Raw genomic sequence first — 17057 nt, 5'->3', positions numbered from 1 at the left:
ACATTTGTAGATGCAGCGACAAACTGTGTTCACTGACAGTGAGTTTCAGTGGTAAAACCTCATCCTGCTACTTCAGAAACTCAGAATCTCTGGAATGCTGCTTTTTTACCCAGTCATGATACTGATCGATTGGCAGTTGGTGTTGTGTTGTTTTTATACAGCTTTTCCACTCCTGTGTTGCCCCTGTCCTGACTTTTGTTGCAGGAATCTAATTGAAAATGAGGACATATTCAAATAACAAAATTTAAATCTCTTAGTGTGGACGTGCCGAGCCACCAAGGGCCACCTTGGTGCCTGTCTTGAGCCTGGATATATGGGAGGGTTGTGGCGGTAAGGGCATCAGGCATAAACACCGACGCCAAATCAAAGTACTTTTACTTTAGTACTGTAAAAATGTGTTTACATTTTTATTTAAAATAAAGCAACAAGTCAAAGCAGCGTTTTAGTGGGGTACTTGGTTAATGGCTTACACTATATTGTTTACTGTTCAGTGGTTTAATTTATCACAATGCATATTTATAAGTTTATATGCATAACTTGTATAGTGAAACTATTATTTTATATCAATTATGCCAGCAGCATGGTGGTGGGGTGGTGGTGCTGAGGGCTCTCTGTGTGGAGTTTTTATGCTCTTCCCATGATTGCCTAGGTTTCCTCTGGCTAATCCTGTTTCCTCCTACTGACTAACGCTATGACTCTGTCTGTGTATGTGTTGGCCTTGAGACAGGCTGGTGACCTGTACAGAAATGAAAGCTGGGATAGGCTCCAGCCTCCTGCAACAGGATACTGGACGGGATGAGCAGTTAAAGATAATGGATGTGTGGATGGATCAATTATGCCACAAATTATATTGTTTGGTGTATAAAATGTAATATAATGCTAAAAATCCTTATTACAATGTTCTAAAGAAAATCTGAAGAACACAAACCAACACACACCAACGCATCTGTGTATTTATTTTACAATAACCAGCAAACATAGCATTACCTTTATTTTTTATCTGAAATCCTGATCATGGGACCTCTCTCTCTCTCTCTCTCTCTCTCTCTCTCTTTCTCTCTCTCACACACACACACTCTCTCACACACACACACACACACACACACACACACACACACACACAGAGAGAGACTCGTTTCCATATCTTCAAGGGACATTACATTTCCTTGAGACTTATTCTAACCCTAACCATATCCAATACGAACCCTAAACTAACCCCCAACATACCCTAATCTTAAACGAAATAATCACATTGAAATTAGACATTTTACTTAAGCCAATTCTCCATAAATGAGTGTCAGATTCATGTCCCCATTATGTTACTAATACCTGCTGCACACATGTTAATGACTATTGTAAGGGATAAAAATGTACAATTGCAAATGAGGAAGCATCTGCATCCTTGCTGAATGTCTGCAGCCACCATTACTTATGACTGTTAGTAATGTGTGTATTGCCTCCTGGTGGCTGAAAAGCATATTACTAACTCCTAAAAACAGTAACCTGTGTAACATTAATACACCACTGTTCAGCATTTGGACTTCCCTGGCGACTTCATCTGCACAATTATTAAATTAAACCAAATTGCACAGCAGGAAAGCGTCAACAGTGCAGTAACACTATGATTAAAAGCATTAAGACAGTAAGGTGAATTACTGATTGCCGCACTGTGAACTCAAGCAGTCATTCTTACAGGTCCACAACTGATTGACAAGTGAGTAAAAAGTCAAAACCACAAATGATATGTATATTTGTAATGCATAGAACATAATGGTTCTTTGGCTGTTTCCCATCACTTTCAATCCTCATCGTTAATCTTGGCACATATTAAACCTATTAAGCTTGTTAAACTGATTATATTTGATGTTAAGTATTTTCCTATAGCCTTAGTGTGTTAGGACAGTATCATCAATGGAGCACGAATAGAAATAAATAACATGAAGTTTAGACATGTCAGCAACACTAAAAACCCCCTTTATTCTAGATAAAGCACATGTACAGTAATACACATTGTGTTTCTCCATTTAAAACACTTCTTTTTCTTCATAATAAAAAACAAAATAGAGAAATACGATTATTTTTTTCTTTGAGAATAACTATGTAGCTATAGCCAGCAGCTGGCGCACTTAGTGAAGACTGAAACAAAGCGTAACACTAAGTGTGGTTCTGTGTTAAGGTCACGAACCTGGTCAAAAACCCTACTGTAACAGCATCTCTTTAGCTCATTATTAACATATATTTTACATGGTGATGATATGGTCCACCATTTAAACCCTATAAACCATAACATGTTCTTTATGCATGATATTTAGTGGGCCTTAGAGGTGTGGGTATAGTCAAATTCTGTGACTTTATGGCGGAGCCTGCCTAGGTGCTTTCTTGTTTTCAGTTTTATCCATGTTTAAATACACATATAAATCAAATGGCTAAGAATATTTCCCACTTCTTTAAACATTTAGCAAAGGAGCAAAGGCTTTTTGAAATGACATCAGCAATACTGACATTTTTTTATCATACAAGCTGATATAGGTATCGTGCCAACTTTTAAATCTATTACATTGTTTGCTTTTTGTGGATAAATAAAAGTTCAATCATTACAATTAAAAAAACACTCCAGTGATGATACTGTTTTCTCTTTGTCAACCCTGAACACTACCCGTAGCAAATAATGAAGTGGTTCTTCTTCAGAGAAAAATCTGAAACATCTGTCTTTGCCGGTACAAGTATTATTAAATATGTCAGTATCCTGTCAGTTCTGTAGCTGTTCGCACTGTAACCGCACTAATCTTCTAGGAGCTCCTCAGCTTTCCCTCATTACATCTGAACAATCCCTGTGTAAACCTTGTTAAGTATAACATAATCTTTTGAGGGGAGACAATACATTCCATTTGGTGTCTAATATTGGCGAAAAGTACTGCACTTACAGTGTATGTGTAATAATAATAAATTGGGGAAGTACGCACTGTGGCCCTACTAGAGAGCCTTTCTACTTCTCAGGTCCTTACAACACTGTAGATGGTACTATAATATCTGCTTGTAGCAGCCCAGCACAGGGTGAAATAAAGCACCACCTAAAAACTTAAAACACAGTCAGGACTCTTCAGAATGCAGCTTCTGGAAAAGAAGAAAAGTTAAGTTACACGGATGATGGAAAACACCAAAATGCTAACAGGTGAAATTAATAGTGGCGAGGCTTAACCTGATGTTTCAGTGCTTGCATGGATGTGTACTCAATGCGCTCTCTTTTTATCCGAACCCAATCTGGTTCATCAGGGATCAGGAAGGCCAAAATGACCTTAACTACGATGAGCACGTGCTGCACAAACACAGAGGTAAAATGCACACAGATGTATTTATTTTGCATGTGTCTCTCATCGATGAGCTCTCCACTGTGCTCCTTACCTCCACCAAAACCGCCAACACCAAGATGTTTACACTGCTCATCTTGCTCTCCTGATACACTTCTTGTAACTGTGGTGACAGCAGCAGCAGCCAGCAGTTGGACACAACAGAGACAAAACTCAGGACCTCGAAAGCGAGCTGAACACACAGACAACAGGACAATGACACGAGCTGTTCACTCGTAACTGGTAAAGTGTGACACAGCGGGCGGTTCTCATTTGTGTGTTGTGCTGGACGCTGACCTGCCACACACCCATGTTAGCCACTGGAGGGCAGAAGGGTTTGCGGAAGAGGTTGCAGATCTTATAAGCATCGGTTCGGATCTCGGTTATGTTGTTAATGAGCAGCAGCACGGCAGTAAGTGGATACACGCAAGAGAAAAGACTCAAATACCCAAACTGCACAAGGAGCTCAATGTACTCTGCAAACAGACCCTGTGAACAGAGAAGTTTGTCATTATGTGCGGTCAAAAGGTTTGTCTTTGTGGTCTAAGCGATTCTTAAATACATACAGGGAAAGCAGGCAGACTGCCTTGGTTCCTAAATTTGTCCTCCTGTGGGTCATCTTCAGTTTCTGCCCTAAGGGGGGCGCTGAGGAACCGATCTACTAGGTAGGGAACGACCACCTCTGTCAGCTGGTTCACCAGCTGGGACACTATCAGCAAAGAGGCCAGACGCTTCAGGTGGACAGAGAGAGTAATGTGTGCTTCAATAGTGATTCTGTCATTTGGTCACACTTTGCATGCAAACAAAAAGGGACAGACCCTCAATCTTTACTACTAATTGTACTTTACTAATTGTAGTTGAAGTTGATGTCACACCAAGTTGAATTTTTGGTTTTTGGGAGCCATCTTGTGAGATTTCTCCTGCCTTTGTGTAGGCGAGTTAGAGACTGTGCTTTGACTTTCTGTAATGATTCAGAAAAGCATTGCCACAGTACGTCAGTAGAGGAGTGTGTAGATATTCAACTATGCCACTGGAAAACTGTTCATGTAGTTCTTGTTTTCCTTTTTATATCATTGCTTATTCTTGTGATTACATTTAACCAGGTGGTGTCCATTTTCTTCCACTTCATCTCTTCCCATCTCCATCGGATTTGAGTAAATAAAACCACTTTTATCCAAACAAAAGATGCAGGTGTCCCATTTTCACCAATGTAGCAGGCACAGGTAAACTGACCATATAGACACAAGATGGCCCCTATGTCCCCCAAGAATTAACATGCTGTGACATAGTTTATAGAAGAGCAATACTGAGACACTTTTAAGGTCATTTTACTGAGACCAGTAGGGGAACTGTAGCATCAGTTCATTACCTTACGAAGCAAAGGCACATCCTGCTTGAAAAAGGCAATGTGGAAGAGCACAGCAAAGTTGTTGAAAAAGGTGAACTGGGAGAAGAAACAAAACAACTTGGTAAATGAGTGAGCTGGATTAAGTGAACGTACGAGGTTACGGTTTAAGAGGAGAACAGAGGACAAACTAACCACCAAGACTTTGGCTGTCAGATGGTTCTCGAAGGCTGACTCCTCCCTGTGGTTCTCTAAGGGCACACAATGAGAAGTCATTACTTCTACCAGAATTATAAGATGTAATCTTGGTCATTTCATTGAATAAGTTGATGATTCCCGTGACTTTTCTCTCTCTGAGACACTCCCTCTATCTCACTCACCATATTCAGTCAGAGACTGTGCCACTGTCCTGTAAACCGTTGCTAACATGTTTGTGTAGACGATGTGAATCATAGAGGGCAGGTAGAGCAAAGGCTGAGAGACCAGGGAGTTCCATTCTTTGTGTATCTGTTTTACCTGGGTCTCCCCCCAGTAGAAACAAACCATCCCCAGTACCACCAACCCTGCAAGAGAAGACGTGACAAGCATGGGAAAGGTGAGGAGGGAAGCAAGGCCGGGGAAGAAGTTTTGCTATTTTGAAGCACAGAGCTCGCTCTCGTGTGTTTAACAGACAGAGCACTAAATATCTAATTACTCTTTAGCTCAGTAACTGAGTGATAAACGCACTTGGTTCAAAAATCAACTGAAGTCCTACCATGAAACAGCCCGACAAGTGGGACTGACACCAATGCCATACGCAGGTCCCTCTGCCATCCAGGAAAGAGTGGCTCCATTCGCCCCGTCACTGGGTTGACACCGAGTTCACCGTGGAAACCAGGCCGGGGCTCTGAGAAGCGCTCCGTGAGGTTCAGGGTCCCCCAGCGGCAGGACAGGGTCGAGCTGCGACGTTTCCACAGCTCCATGAACACCGTGGACCAGATCATGCTGAACACAGCCTGTACCATATGACCACTGAACATTGATTGTGACTCATCATCAACAGTTGTGGCCTGTGAGCCAGAGACTGACTCCATCTCCTTCTGAGCCTCACCTGTGATAAGCAAGACAAACATTGTGTCAGGATAGTTTTTGACTTTCTGGTACGTTCACTGCACTGAAGATGTAGAGTATTGTGTTAGAAATAGGGCTGAGCATCCCATCCCATCTGCCCAGATCACACTGAATTTATAACATAACGTTCAGATTTTTAACCACAATTATAATTTAAGGCCTGACATTTTGACGGACAACATTTTAATTAGGTTGTAGCAGGACAGATTTAATACATTGGCATTAAATTTGGTACAGAGATTCAGAGACTCCAGTGGTCAAAAACTGATGGTAGATTACTTTCATCCCATTTGTAACTTTAAGATATTTGTGTGATTAGGAAACTATTTATTGGGAGTAAATCGAGTGTTTTGTAAAACATTTTTTAAATGTGAATTATATGTTGATTGTTTAAAGAAATTGAATTATCCTAACACACCACCTGGCTTTTGTAAACTAGCCTAAATATATCGTGAATTAAGCATGGTTGGCTGAAGAGGAGTTGTGTGACATGGTCTAACTCACAATACAGTTTATTATTGTAGTTATTTTACATAATTTTAACATGTTAGCATGTCTGCACATAACATGCAAATGTTAGCTTCGCTTTGATCCGATTGCTTACGTTACTCAGCTTGCACTTAAACTAAATATGTTTTATTCTAGCACCACCTCTTACAGGATTTTTACCCCTTCTAGTGGTGATGGATAAGTATGCCAGCTGTGCCAGTGCATGTAGAAATTATATTTTATCTTTTATTTAGAGATTATGAGTTATTAGGTTAGTGACACTGTTGCTAATTATCTTATTATCTCAACTTAACAGGATTTAATTAAATCATTACAACCTCTTGTCCTCCGTAGATAAGAAGGATTATTCCTTTCTAATGTCTAACAAGGAATGCACTCTACGTTACAATGTCAGTAGCACTTATTTGGTCCTGTCTGAGCATTGTAAAGCACCAGCACCAGGAGAACACAGTGTGCTGTTGGTTGTGTACTACTAACACTACAGTACTAACATATTGTGTGCATTCAACAGTTTAAAACATCGTTCAGGATACAGTACTTACCAAGTGTGAGCAGGTGTGTGATTGCATAGTTTTAAAACCTCATACTGAGGTTTTTTTTTTTTTTTTGAAGTCATAGTAAATGTCATAAGTTAAATGCATAATACAAATATATTATAAATATAAATAATACATGTCCACACCTTACCTGAGTAGAACATGAGGGACAGGCCTAGTATTGCTGGTGGGAGCAGAGACCAGGTGTAGAAATCAAGGAAGCTGAAGTAGAACCCCACAGAGGTTCCAAAATACTCATTGACTGAATCTGGATAAACAGCATAGGCGTCTCATGTGAGTATATACAGGGTGTGAATACGAATTCTTCTAAGGACTGACACAAGGATAAAACTAAAATTTGCATCAGTTTCTCTGTCTCTCTTTCTGTGTGTGTGTGTGTGTTTGTTTCCACCCACCCAATGGCTGACTCAGCTGATTCCCAGAGTACCAGGCTTTGCAGAGACTCTTCAGTTTGCTCGGGTTGTGGAGGGGAAACGTGTCCACGATTACGCCAAATGACCCAAGTTTCTGCCCTGCAACAACACGCAACATAACACAAACCAGAGTGACTTGACAACATGCAATGACCAATGCACATTTACTTAGGCACGCATACTGTATCTGCCACACACACAAAGATACTGATGTTGTGATATTTGATGACTGAACGTGAGAAGAGAGGCACGACTAAGATCCCTCATACACATAGTACAACAGTATACTGAACAAAAAAGTTGAGATGGATATCGCAAACAAATATGTAAATGGTATTTATTATAAAAATATTGTTATTAAAAAACTACTAAAGACACATAAAAGCTACAATTTGAAACTTTAGCCAACATTACAATGGAACTTAAAACCCATCCACTCTACTCCAACATGCCCTCTGTCTCCCAGCAACATAATGCTGCTCTACCACCTGTTACGCTTCATTATGCTCTGCAGAGCTCACACTATCAAATTTATATTAAATAAGAATGTTGAAAAATGTACTAATCATGCAGAAATAATTAAAACCCCCTGAATGCATAGAAGGTCAAGCCTCATTTAAGAACTTTCAGCACTGAAAATCTCTGTAATGCTGTCAGTGCTGTAAAGTACTGTAAGTTTAACTTCACACCAGGCACTGACAGCATCAGTAACAGTAAAAAAAATAAATTATCCTTAGAACAAATGCACCATTTACACATATTTGATAAATTAATATTAAATACTGTAAAGTACCCAGTACTACAGTATTAAGAAATTACTAAAACTTTTATTTTACAGACAAAGCTAAACATAGGAGACCTGGTGCCTTCAGTGTGAACAAATGAGCTTGGGGCTGAGTGCTGCAGACATGGAAGTCAGAAGGAGACAGACAAACACAGAAAAGTCATTTCATGGGATTTGTTGACCCTAAGCAAAAGCGAGAATCATACCAGCCTTATCCTTTATAATGGTGATCTTCAGCTGCTGAGGTTGTTTGTGTGACTGTCTCAAATTTTATCCCAAGGCCAAAATTTAAAATTTACAACAAATACAAAAACAAAAATCCCCCCCTGGTAAATTTTCATCACATTACTCCAGTAATTAGTGATTTGATTATTTTTTTTTTGTTTGTGTGTTGCAAAATCCTTTTCCTTCATACAGTACTCACAGATGCTGTCTCTGCTTTTCAGTAAGTAGCTGTCAGGCAGGCCAGGTATTCTCTGGTCCCTCTGCGCCCTCAAAGCGTCCAGCTCATACTTCACTATGTACTGTCGCTCTGCCAGTGTCAGGAACATCTCCATGTTGTCTGTCATGCACATAAATAGACACAGATACATAAGTATTGATTTGATTGCATCAGTAGTTATGATCCGATAATCTAAGAGGAATTGTTATGAAATCTAAAATTCTATAATAATATTGATACTTTTAGTATAGTTTTATTGTACTTGGCAATAATTAATAATTTTACTTGTAGTACATTTTGATGTTAATACCTTTGTACTAAAGTAAAGTTTTGAATGCAGAATTATACCTTGTACTCTTAAGCTTATACACTGTAGGTAATTTTTTCCACCACTTGTTTTTAGATTAAAGTTGCCTGCAACAATATTTTCACTCCTTCTAAATGTAGAGAAAGTTATTTTTGTTGCTGTGTCAGTCTGAAGTCACACAGACTCTAAAAGGCGACTACAGGTTGGACAGGGACAACACAGGTAACTTTTGCAACGTTGGGTGGGGCAGCAGGAGAAGCCAGTCTAAGTAACAGAATACCGAAGGCTGCCCTACCTGTATACAGTGTTCCACAAAAAAGGTGTTCAATCAAATACTGCATATCCTTGTTCAGACACACCCAAAAATGCTTACTTCAAATGTGGACCCAAGTGACTCTCCTCAAAAAGACACATTTTCAAGTAGCTCCAAAAAGTTGCTTTGTTGCATTGGAAAATGTCACAAAGAATTCAAGCACAAACACCAATTTCTTAAATTTCCCCGCATGGTGGGGGAATACGCCAGACATCCCAGAACAAAAAAATTACAATTTAAGACCAAGACGACACTTACTACAACTCAACACCCAAATGTTTCTGCTGGAACACTGTGTCTCCTTCATAGGCAACAACTGCTTTCACATGACAGAATTACTATGTCGGATCATTTTATAACTGAGCCATTTCTGTTAAAACAGAGTTAACTCATCCAATAATGAAAATAACAAGCAGTGTTTGAACACTGCCAAGTAAGCGTAAAATATATGTTAGGATGTAATGCTCCTATGTTATATATTATTTAAATGACATTAGTTTATGTATGAACTTTGAAGTCCTTCATTTTTAATTAACTAAAAAAGTTTAAACAGGCATAATATATCAAAAAATATATACAATATAATTGTTTGCAAGATTCACACAGTGATACATAATAGACTGCAAAGCAAACTATTTTATTTACATATTTGTTTCAGAGTGGGTGAAGCAGTAGTAATCCTTCAGTTTATCCAAAAAGGTAACTAAATTTCGAGACAGATTGTTAAAACAATACAATGCTATAATGCTTTTCGAATACATAAAAGCAATATAGCAGCCAGTGTTAATGAGGAAACGTTTAAGGTTTTATGGATTTTCAGCAGGATGGTACCGTAAGACCATAAGGACAAAATCAAATATTTAAAACTATTAAATGAAGAATTGCACTGAGGAGAGGAATTTTTAAATTAAAAACCAATAAGTAAACCTGTTCTTGTTCTTCAAACCCATATATGCTCATCGGGTTTTGATGCACTAATGTTTAAAATGTTGAAGCACTAATCCAGTATCTTGCCTCTGTCATATTAAGTGTATGTATAAGTACATTCAAGCTCCTCTGCTTTACCTGAATTTTTAAAGTTGTCTCTGTCATTGTAGGAGAAAGCCGCTATGTCCCCGTTGTGATAAGGTTTACACAGACCCAACTCTTCGGTGGCTCGCAATAAGGCACAGCAAGGGGCAGCGACTACGATTATGTCACCAGTGGCATCCTCACCTGGGTGGGCTAGTAATGCAGCACCTGGTGAGAAACAATGGAGCAGAGAGGGAGTATTGACAGAGGCTAGTATGTAATTAGTGCACAGAAGTGACCAAAAGCTGTTTTAAGGCTTGTGAAATTTTTCTTTTAAGACACACCCTAAAATGTCCATTGTTATGCTGATGACACCCAGCTACAGTATATCTATCTATGAAACCAAACAAAAACAGAAATTAATCAAACTTCAAGCATGCCTACAAGACATAAAGGCCTAGATGTCCTACTTCTAAACTCAGACAGAACTGATGTCATAGTATTTGTACTAAAAAAATCTTAGAAATAAGCCGTCCAACCATATCGTTACTCTAGATGGCATAACTCTGGCCTCCAGTACTACTGCAAGGAACATTGGAATTTTGGACCAGGTTATGTCCTTTACCTCACATATAAAACAAATCTCAAGAACAGCTTTCTTCCACCTCCGGAACTTCACCAAAAGTAGGAGCATCCTGTCTCAAAGTGATGCTGAAAACCTAGTCTATGCATTTGTTACCTCTAGGTTGGACTACTGTAATTCCCTACTTTCAGGATGCCTCAGTTACTCCCTAAAGAGCCTGCAATTAATCCAAAATGCTGCAGTAAGAGTTCTGACTGGAACTAGCAGGAGAGATCATATTTCACCTTCACTAGCTTCTCTCCATTGGCTTCTGATTAAATTTAGAAAAGAATTTAAAACCCTGCTCCTTACATCTAAAGCTCTGAATGTTCAGGCTCCATCATATATAGAAGACCTCATAGCACCATATTATGCCAGAAGACAACTCCAATCTCAGAATGCAGGCCTACTTGTGGCTCCCAAAATTTCAAAATGTAGAATGGGAGGCAGAGCCTTTAGTTATCAAGCTCCTCTCCTGTGGAACCAGCTCCCAGTTCTTATTTGGGAAGCAGACACCCTCTCTACTTTTAAGTCTAAGCTTAAAACCTTCCTCTTTAATAAAGCATATAGTTAGTTATAGTTATGCTGCTATAGGCTTAGACTGCTGGGGGACCCACCCCCCGATGTACTGAGCCTCTCACCCCACGTCACCACTGTATGATATTAACTTTGTCTGTTCTTTCTCCCATTGTTGTCCTTCTCCTTCTCTGTCTCCCTTTCTCTGTCCCTTTCTGCAGGTGTCCCCAGCTTTGGAGCTTTGTGTTTTTCAGTGTGCAGCTACTGGTCCTACCAACCTGCCCGCTGTTTTGTTGTTGCTTTTGTTGCTCTTTTCTTCTCTCTTCTCTCTTAATTTTCAGTTACAAGTATCTGGGCTTTTTACTTGAAAGCTGAGTCGCCTTCTTTGAGCATACGAAGGTATATTCACAGGATGATGCTGATTTATAAGGATCTTCTTGGCTTGGTACCATTATATTTATGCTCTCTTTTACAAAAAACCAAAAGCCATTATGCTTTACGTTGGCTTGACTTTCATCGACTCACTGTTGCTCGTGTTCAGACTGAAATGGGGAAGTGAGCATTCAGTTTTCCAGCCCCCTCTGCTTGGAATAATCTCCAAACAGAGCTGAAGATATCAGAACTGATTTCACTGGAAGCCTTTAAAAAAAATTAAATAACCAATTACATTAGCTAGCATTAGCGAACCCATACAATAGGAACAAATATTTATTTACTTTGGTTGTTTCAGTTTGCAATGTAAGTATAAAGTTTGCTTAATATTATTTTTGTTTGTTTGTTAAAAAAATATTAGCATAAAGTAGCTTATATTAGCTAACTGAGGTGTTAAGTTATGCTTACAAATACATTTTTAATATTATTGTTAATCGTGAATGTAAATAATAATGGTGAAAATGTTTCAGAATCAAACAGTAGGTTATACAGTACTTCCTCTTGTGGTTGCCAATACCATGGAACACACTATAACACAGTATCATATCTATATATTTTGTATTTCTCCTACATGCAAATTACATGTTCACTCATATATTTCGTATTCAAAACCCAGACTCCATGTTTTATGGTTGTACCATTAAACCTAATGTTAATATTCTACAAGCGTTGACTGGCCTGCCAATAAAAATTAAAACATCAACTGCTGATCTAAAAAATTTCCAGAGATCAGAGTCTGAAGAATAATACATTTAAATAAAATTGCAATCTATTAGTTTTATTTTTTATTTTTTTCGTTTTCTTATGCTAAAAATAGAATAGATAAGGATATGAATATACAGTTTTTTGTTTTTTTTTGTTGTTTTTTTTGTCCTTTCGGCTTATCCCGTGAGTTCAGGGTCGCCACAGCGGATCATTGTCCGCATGTTGATTTGGCACAGTTTTTAAGCCGGATGCCCTTCCTGACTGACCTCCTCACTTGGACCAGCACTGGGGAGGGGAATGGGCTGTTAGGGGTTCAGTGTCTTGCCCAGAGACACTTCGACATATAGCCAGGGCCAGGGATCGAACCACTGACCCTGTGGACGACTGCCTTTCCTAACTGAGCTACAGCCTATACAGTAGCTGCACAAAACACATTTCATTATGTTTTCTGTCTTACTCCTAGCTTACAATTCATTTACATAGGAATCATTTAACTACGTTTTTCTAAATTGCCAACTTCCATGTAAATGCAAATACAATCAAATGTTTGAATGCTGGAGACCTTCTTGGAAAAGACTAAAGTTTGATATGAGAGAGAAAAGAGAACCGCTCATAAAAGTTTGATCTGCATGTTTTTCCTTGTTGCAATCGACTGAGAGGGAGAGTTGATCATCTACTGTATCATCACTAATCACCATCACTGAGCCCTTACCTCCATCTTTCTGTGGAGCTCCTATCAGTCTGATGAGCCACCTCTTTGTCTCAGGTCGGACCTTCTGTCCTAGCTTCACCACAACCAATGGCTCGATCTGCTCAGACATACAGCAAGGGCAGCTGACTTTAGTCCAGCCTGGTCCAATTGTAGTAGCACCCGCTTTGCCCTGGGCTTTCCTCTCTGGAGCCTTATCCTCTGGTGGCTGAGCCTTTTCACTGCTGCTACCACCAGCACCTTCACCTCCATCACCTCCTGCCTTACTCATGTTGAGACTGAGAAGACATGTTAACAAATAAGTTTTTCCCTAGAACAAGGCTTACATTTGTATTTATTGTGAAATTTCTTATCACAGTTTTGATGGATTGAAATTAAATTACATATGCTCATATTTGTGCATTTCCTAGGTAAGAGTTGTGGTAATGTTGGCTATTCTTTAATTCTTCATTGAGTATTGTTATCCATATGAAATTAAAATATTAAATAAAATATTAAATAAACAAACATTACACCTGCTAAACATCAGCATATTGCAGTGTTGTTGTGGGCTTGTTAGAACCCTATTTTTGTCATTTACTGAAGGATGCTCAAAGGTGGTCTACGACTTGTTTTGACAGATTTCACAAGCCACTCTGGTCTCACACCTGAAAATGCTGTATTCTTATTACTGTAAATGTGTTGTGTGGTGTGGTAAAATTATTGCACACTAAAAGAGGACAATATGACAATGCGGGAGGAAGGAAATAGTTTTGTTAGCAATAAACCCTAACTTACAGTATCTACCAACCTTTGTAACTTAATTTATAGACATATGCTTAAAGTAATGCTTTTTATTGCTTTTTTCAATTTGCATGGCCAGCTATAATATTATAATCCCACTAGACAGGTTATGGAACCCTTACATTTGCATGTGAGATTGAACATGCACTACTTTCAAGCAGAAATTTGAGTACATATGTCAGTTGCACTCTGGTAACATCAGTTACTTACCCTTCAGATATGAATCTACAGTGAATGTTTCAGCCTCTCAGGAGGAAGCAGTGGTTAGACCTAACAGCAGCCCTAACAGCAGACTTTTAAAAAAGAGTTTTGACTGCATTGCAACTTTACGAGAACATACAGAAACAGGACAAAGCTGACAGAGCGAGTGAAGTGAAAATGGTTCAGTACTTCCTATTGTGATAATATTGTGTTTAAAGAGGGAGTGGCAACAGAGAGACATATAAGGTGAAAGAAAGGATGAATCAGGAAATACAAAACCTGGCAAGGCGCTGATGATGAGGTTCTGGTCTCCAGTCCTACAGCGATCCTGTTTGAACACACACATCATCTATTTAGTTTGCCTGAAAAGAAAACAGGGAACCAGTAATAGCACATTTGCACAATGTGCACACACTTACCCAGCTTCAGTGTGTTGTTCCTCCCAGCTTTCTTTCTATGTGTATATGTAAATGTGTGTGTATGTGTGTTTATGGAAGGAATGCAGTGGAACTTCCCAGAGACTGCAGGGTGTGGAGGCTAGTTTGGTTTTCATTCAGACTCCTCCTTCCTGCCCGTTCCCTGCTGCACTGTTTCTGCTGCACTCCAGGGTCCTACTGCACCATGTTCTGTTTCCTTGCGTCAATGTTGTCTTAGCATGCTCCATGGTAACGGATTTTACTAGTGTTGACCTTTAATATACCCAAAAAATGAATCCACTGCTCACACCCGGATAAAATGCTTAGTTCTATTATAATGATAATGTAAAAAAAGAGATTTTCTTCACCACATATACACTCAAATTCGTGCAAACAGCAGAGCTATGTAGGAGCTGCCAGGTAAATCTCTGCAAAACAAAAAGTGTTTTGGGCAATAAAACATGTTTAATAGCATCAAAGATTATTGCAATGTACTGTTCTGAATGGTAAATGGTCTGCACTTATATAACGCTTTTCTACGTATTTGCTACTGAACTGATCTGTGCTACAAAGTGTGATTCCCAATCAGGGGGTCCTGACAGGAGTCAGGGGGTCATAAGATGATTAACAGTAAATTGGGAATAAGAATTTCCCCACATATGTATTTTTTCATGTTTTATTTTATTTATTTTACATTTTCTAGTATTTTCTTTCTTGATCTTCTTATCAAATAAAATTGAGGAATAACTTTGGACTGAATTAACTGCTCTGAATAGCTGCAAAACTAATGACACCCCCTTGGCCTTAGCTGTATTTTCTGTTTATTGATAATAATACATTTTTATCATGTAAATATGCTAAATTAAGATTAAACTAGAAAAACTAAAACTAGTGCCGGAGGATGTTTTGACAAATACTTCAAATCAAATTACTTCCCTATTGAATGACATATAAAGCCTACTGTGCAGTCACATTTAAAGCAACTTTTCCCACTGAGCATTTTAAGTAACAACAGGTGGAAAACTACGATAAGTAGTCTTTCATAGCAATACCATCGTCTGAATGAGCTAGAATAAAACACAAGCGAGGTCCCATGTCTGAATGTGTCTGGGGCCCCAAAATCAAAAATTTCTTTGACACTAGCGGGCTTACTAATGCTAATAGGTTGATTGCAAGTCTATATTTGATGAACACAACCAAAAGACATCACGCAAAACAGTATGCTATATTAGAAAAATCACCTAACATACAGTATCAGTCTTGTAGTGGTTTTAGGAATTAGGCAATTAGTGTATGAATGCATGTGATTTTACAGTTTGCCTTGTTATTTTTCATGGATACATGACTGACCAATTAGCCAAAACCAAACATCAGGCCCAGCTTTCTATTCAAAATGTAAAGTCTTTGAAACCAAGTCTAGGTAATGCAGTTGAGTCACTCATCACCATAGGCTACTTACAGAATACATTAAATAACTGGTGTCAGGGACTGAATAGTACACCCCTTATAATTGTTGGAGTGATGTGGATGTATGTTTGTTTAAAAAAAAAAAAAGACCAAACATCAGAAATATCCAGACATTTATTTACAAATAGGTTTTCATTTGCATAGACACTTAATATTTTAAAACAAAATGGTAAACACATTTAGGAAATATTGTGTTTACGCTATATAATTTACCACAAGCTAAATTGACTTACCAGATTAAAGTTACAAGCTTCTGTTTTCATCTTAATCATATAAATAGCTATGAATGTACTTTACTTCAACTGGTGGAATCATTTCACTTTGTCAAGCAGCTGTCACAACATTATATTAGGACACTTAACAGTACAGTCCTCCCCAGCTCCACAATTGTGACAAACGTTCCTTATGATGCAACATCTTTCTGGTACAAACTACACAAAATACAGTCACAATTTTGTGTTCAGTCTTTCAACCTGCACTGTATGCTGCAACAGACACAGTATTAAGGTTAAACTGTAGAAAGCATGACACATTTTGGTGCCCAGGTGGTTATAGCTCGGCTCTGAAATGAAACCTGTTAAATTAATTATATTGGAAACTGTTTTGGTGACAGAAGGCACTTAAGGTTTACAGTACCTGGAGATTTGATTATTGCTGCACTTTATGTAAAGAAAAAAAAAAGCATTGCAAATCACTTCACAGTTTTATTTATCCATCTCTTTCTTAAAATGTTAAATTATCTGCAACAGGTGTTGTTTTACAAAGTAATGTATATGTATATACATAATATAAGTGGGACTCTTTCTTTAAACTAATAAAATTGAAAATATATTTGAAAAAAAAGAGATGCTGTGCAGTGTTAGAAAATTATCACTGTTCTCTATTACATATGAAAATAGTCTAAACTATCTTTGTTCTGCTTTATTTATCAACGTTGCCATCTGGTGTTTAAAAGAGACATTTAGAGGATCTGCCACTGACTGTCAAGACCTCCTGCTGTCCAGTCAGATGATTATCGTCATCCTGCGGGGATCTGCAGGGCCAAATAAGCCAGTGGCTTCAAATGG

At 38.5% G+C, this 17057-nt stretch overlaps 1 protein-coding gene across 2 annotated transcripts; it reads right to left on the bottom strand.

Moving 5' to 3' along the window:
- Positions 1-939: 939 nt before the first annotated feature.
- ano10b (anoctamin 10b) lies at positions 940-14680 on the bottom strand. 2 transcript variants are annotated; one of them, XM_067500793.1, is made up of 17 exons: positions 14527-14680; positions 14387-14435; positions 14117-14199; positions 13127-13401; positions 10194-10367; positions 8491-8628; positions 7265-7381; positions 7000-7116; positions 5447-5782; positions 5073-5255; positions 4888-4943; positions 4717-4791; positions 3914-4078; positions 3645-3836; positions 3403-3540; positions 3200-3316; positions 940-3114 (listed from the first exon to the last, which is right to left on the bottom strand). In XM_067500793.1, exons 4-17 carry the CDS (start codon positions 13392-13394, stop codon positions 3091-3093), a joined length of 2100 nt encoding a protein of 699 aa, XP_067356894.1. In that variant the 5' UTR covers positions 13395-13401; positions 14117-14199; positions 14387-14435; positions 14527-14680; the 3' UTR covers positions 940-3090. The 2 variants fall into 2 exon arrangements, with proteins under 2 accessions (XP_067356894.1, XP_067356893.1); XM_067500792.1 differs by lacking the exon at positions 14117-14199.
- Between the last annotated feature and the right edge of the window lie 2377 nt (positions 14681-17057).

The sequence above is a fragment of the Channa argus genome, chromosome 4 (genome assembly GCF_033026475.1).
Source record: "Channa argus isolate prfri chromosome 4, Channa argus male v1.0, whole genome shotgun sequence".
Lineage (NCBI taxonomy): Eukaryota > Metazoa > Chordata > Actinopteri > Anabantiformes > Channidae > Channa > Channa argus.
The sequence above is the reverse complement of the archived record's forward strand: the minus strand, read 5'-3'. Positions and strand labels throughout refer to the sequence as shown.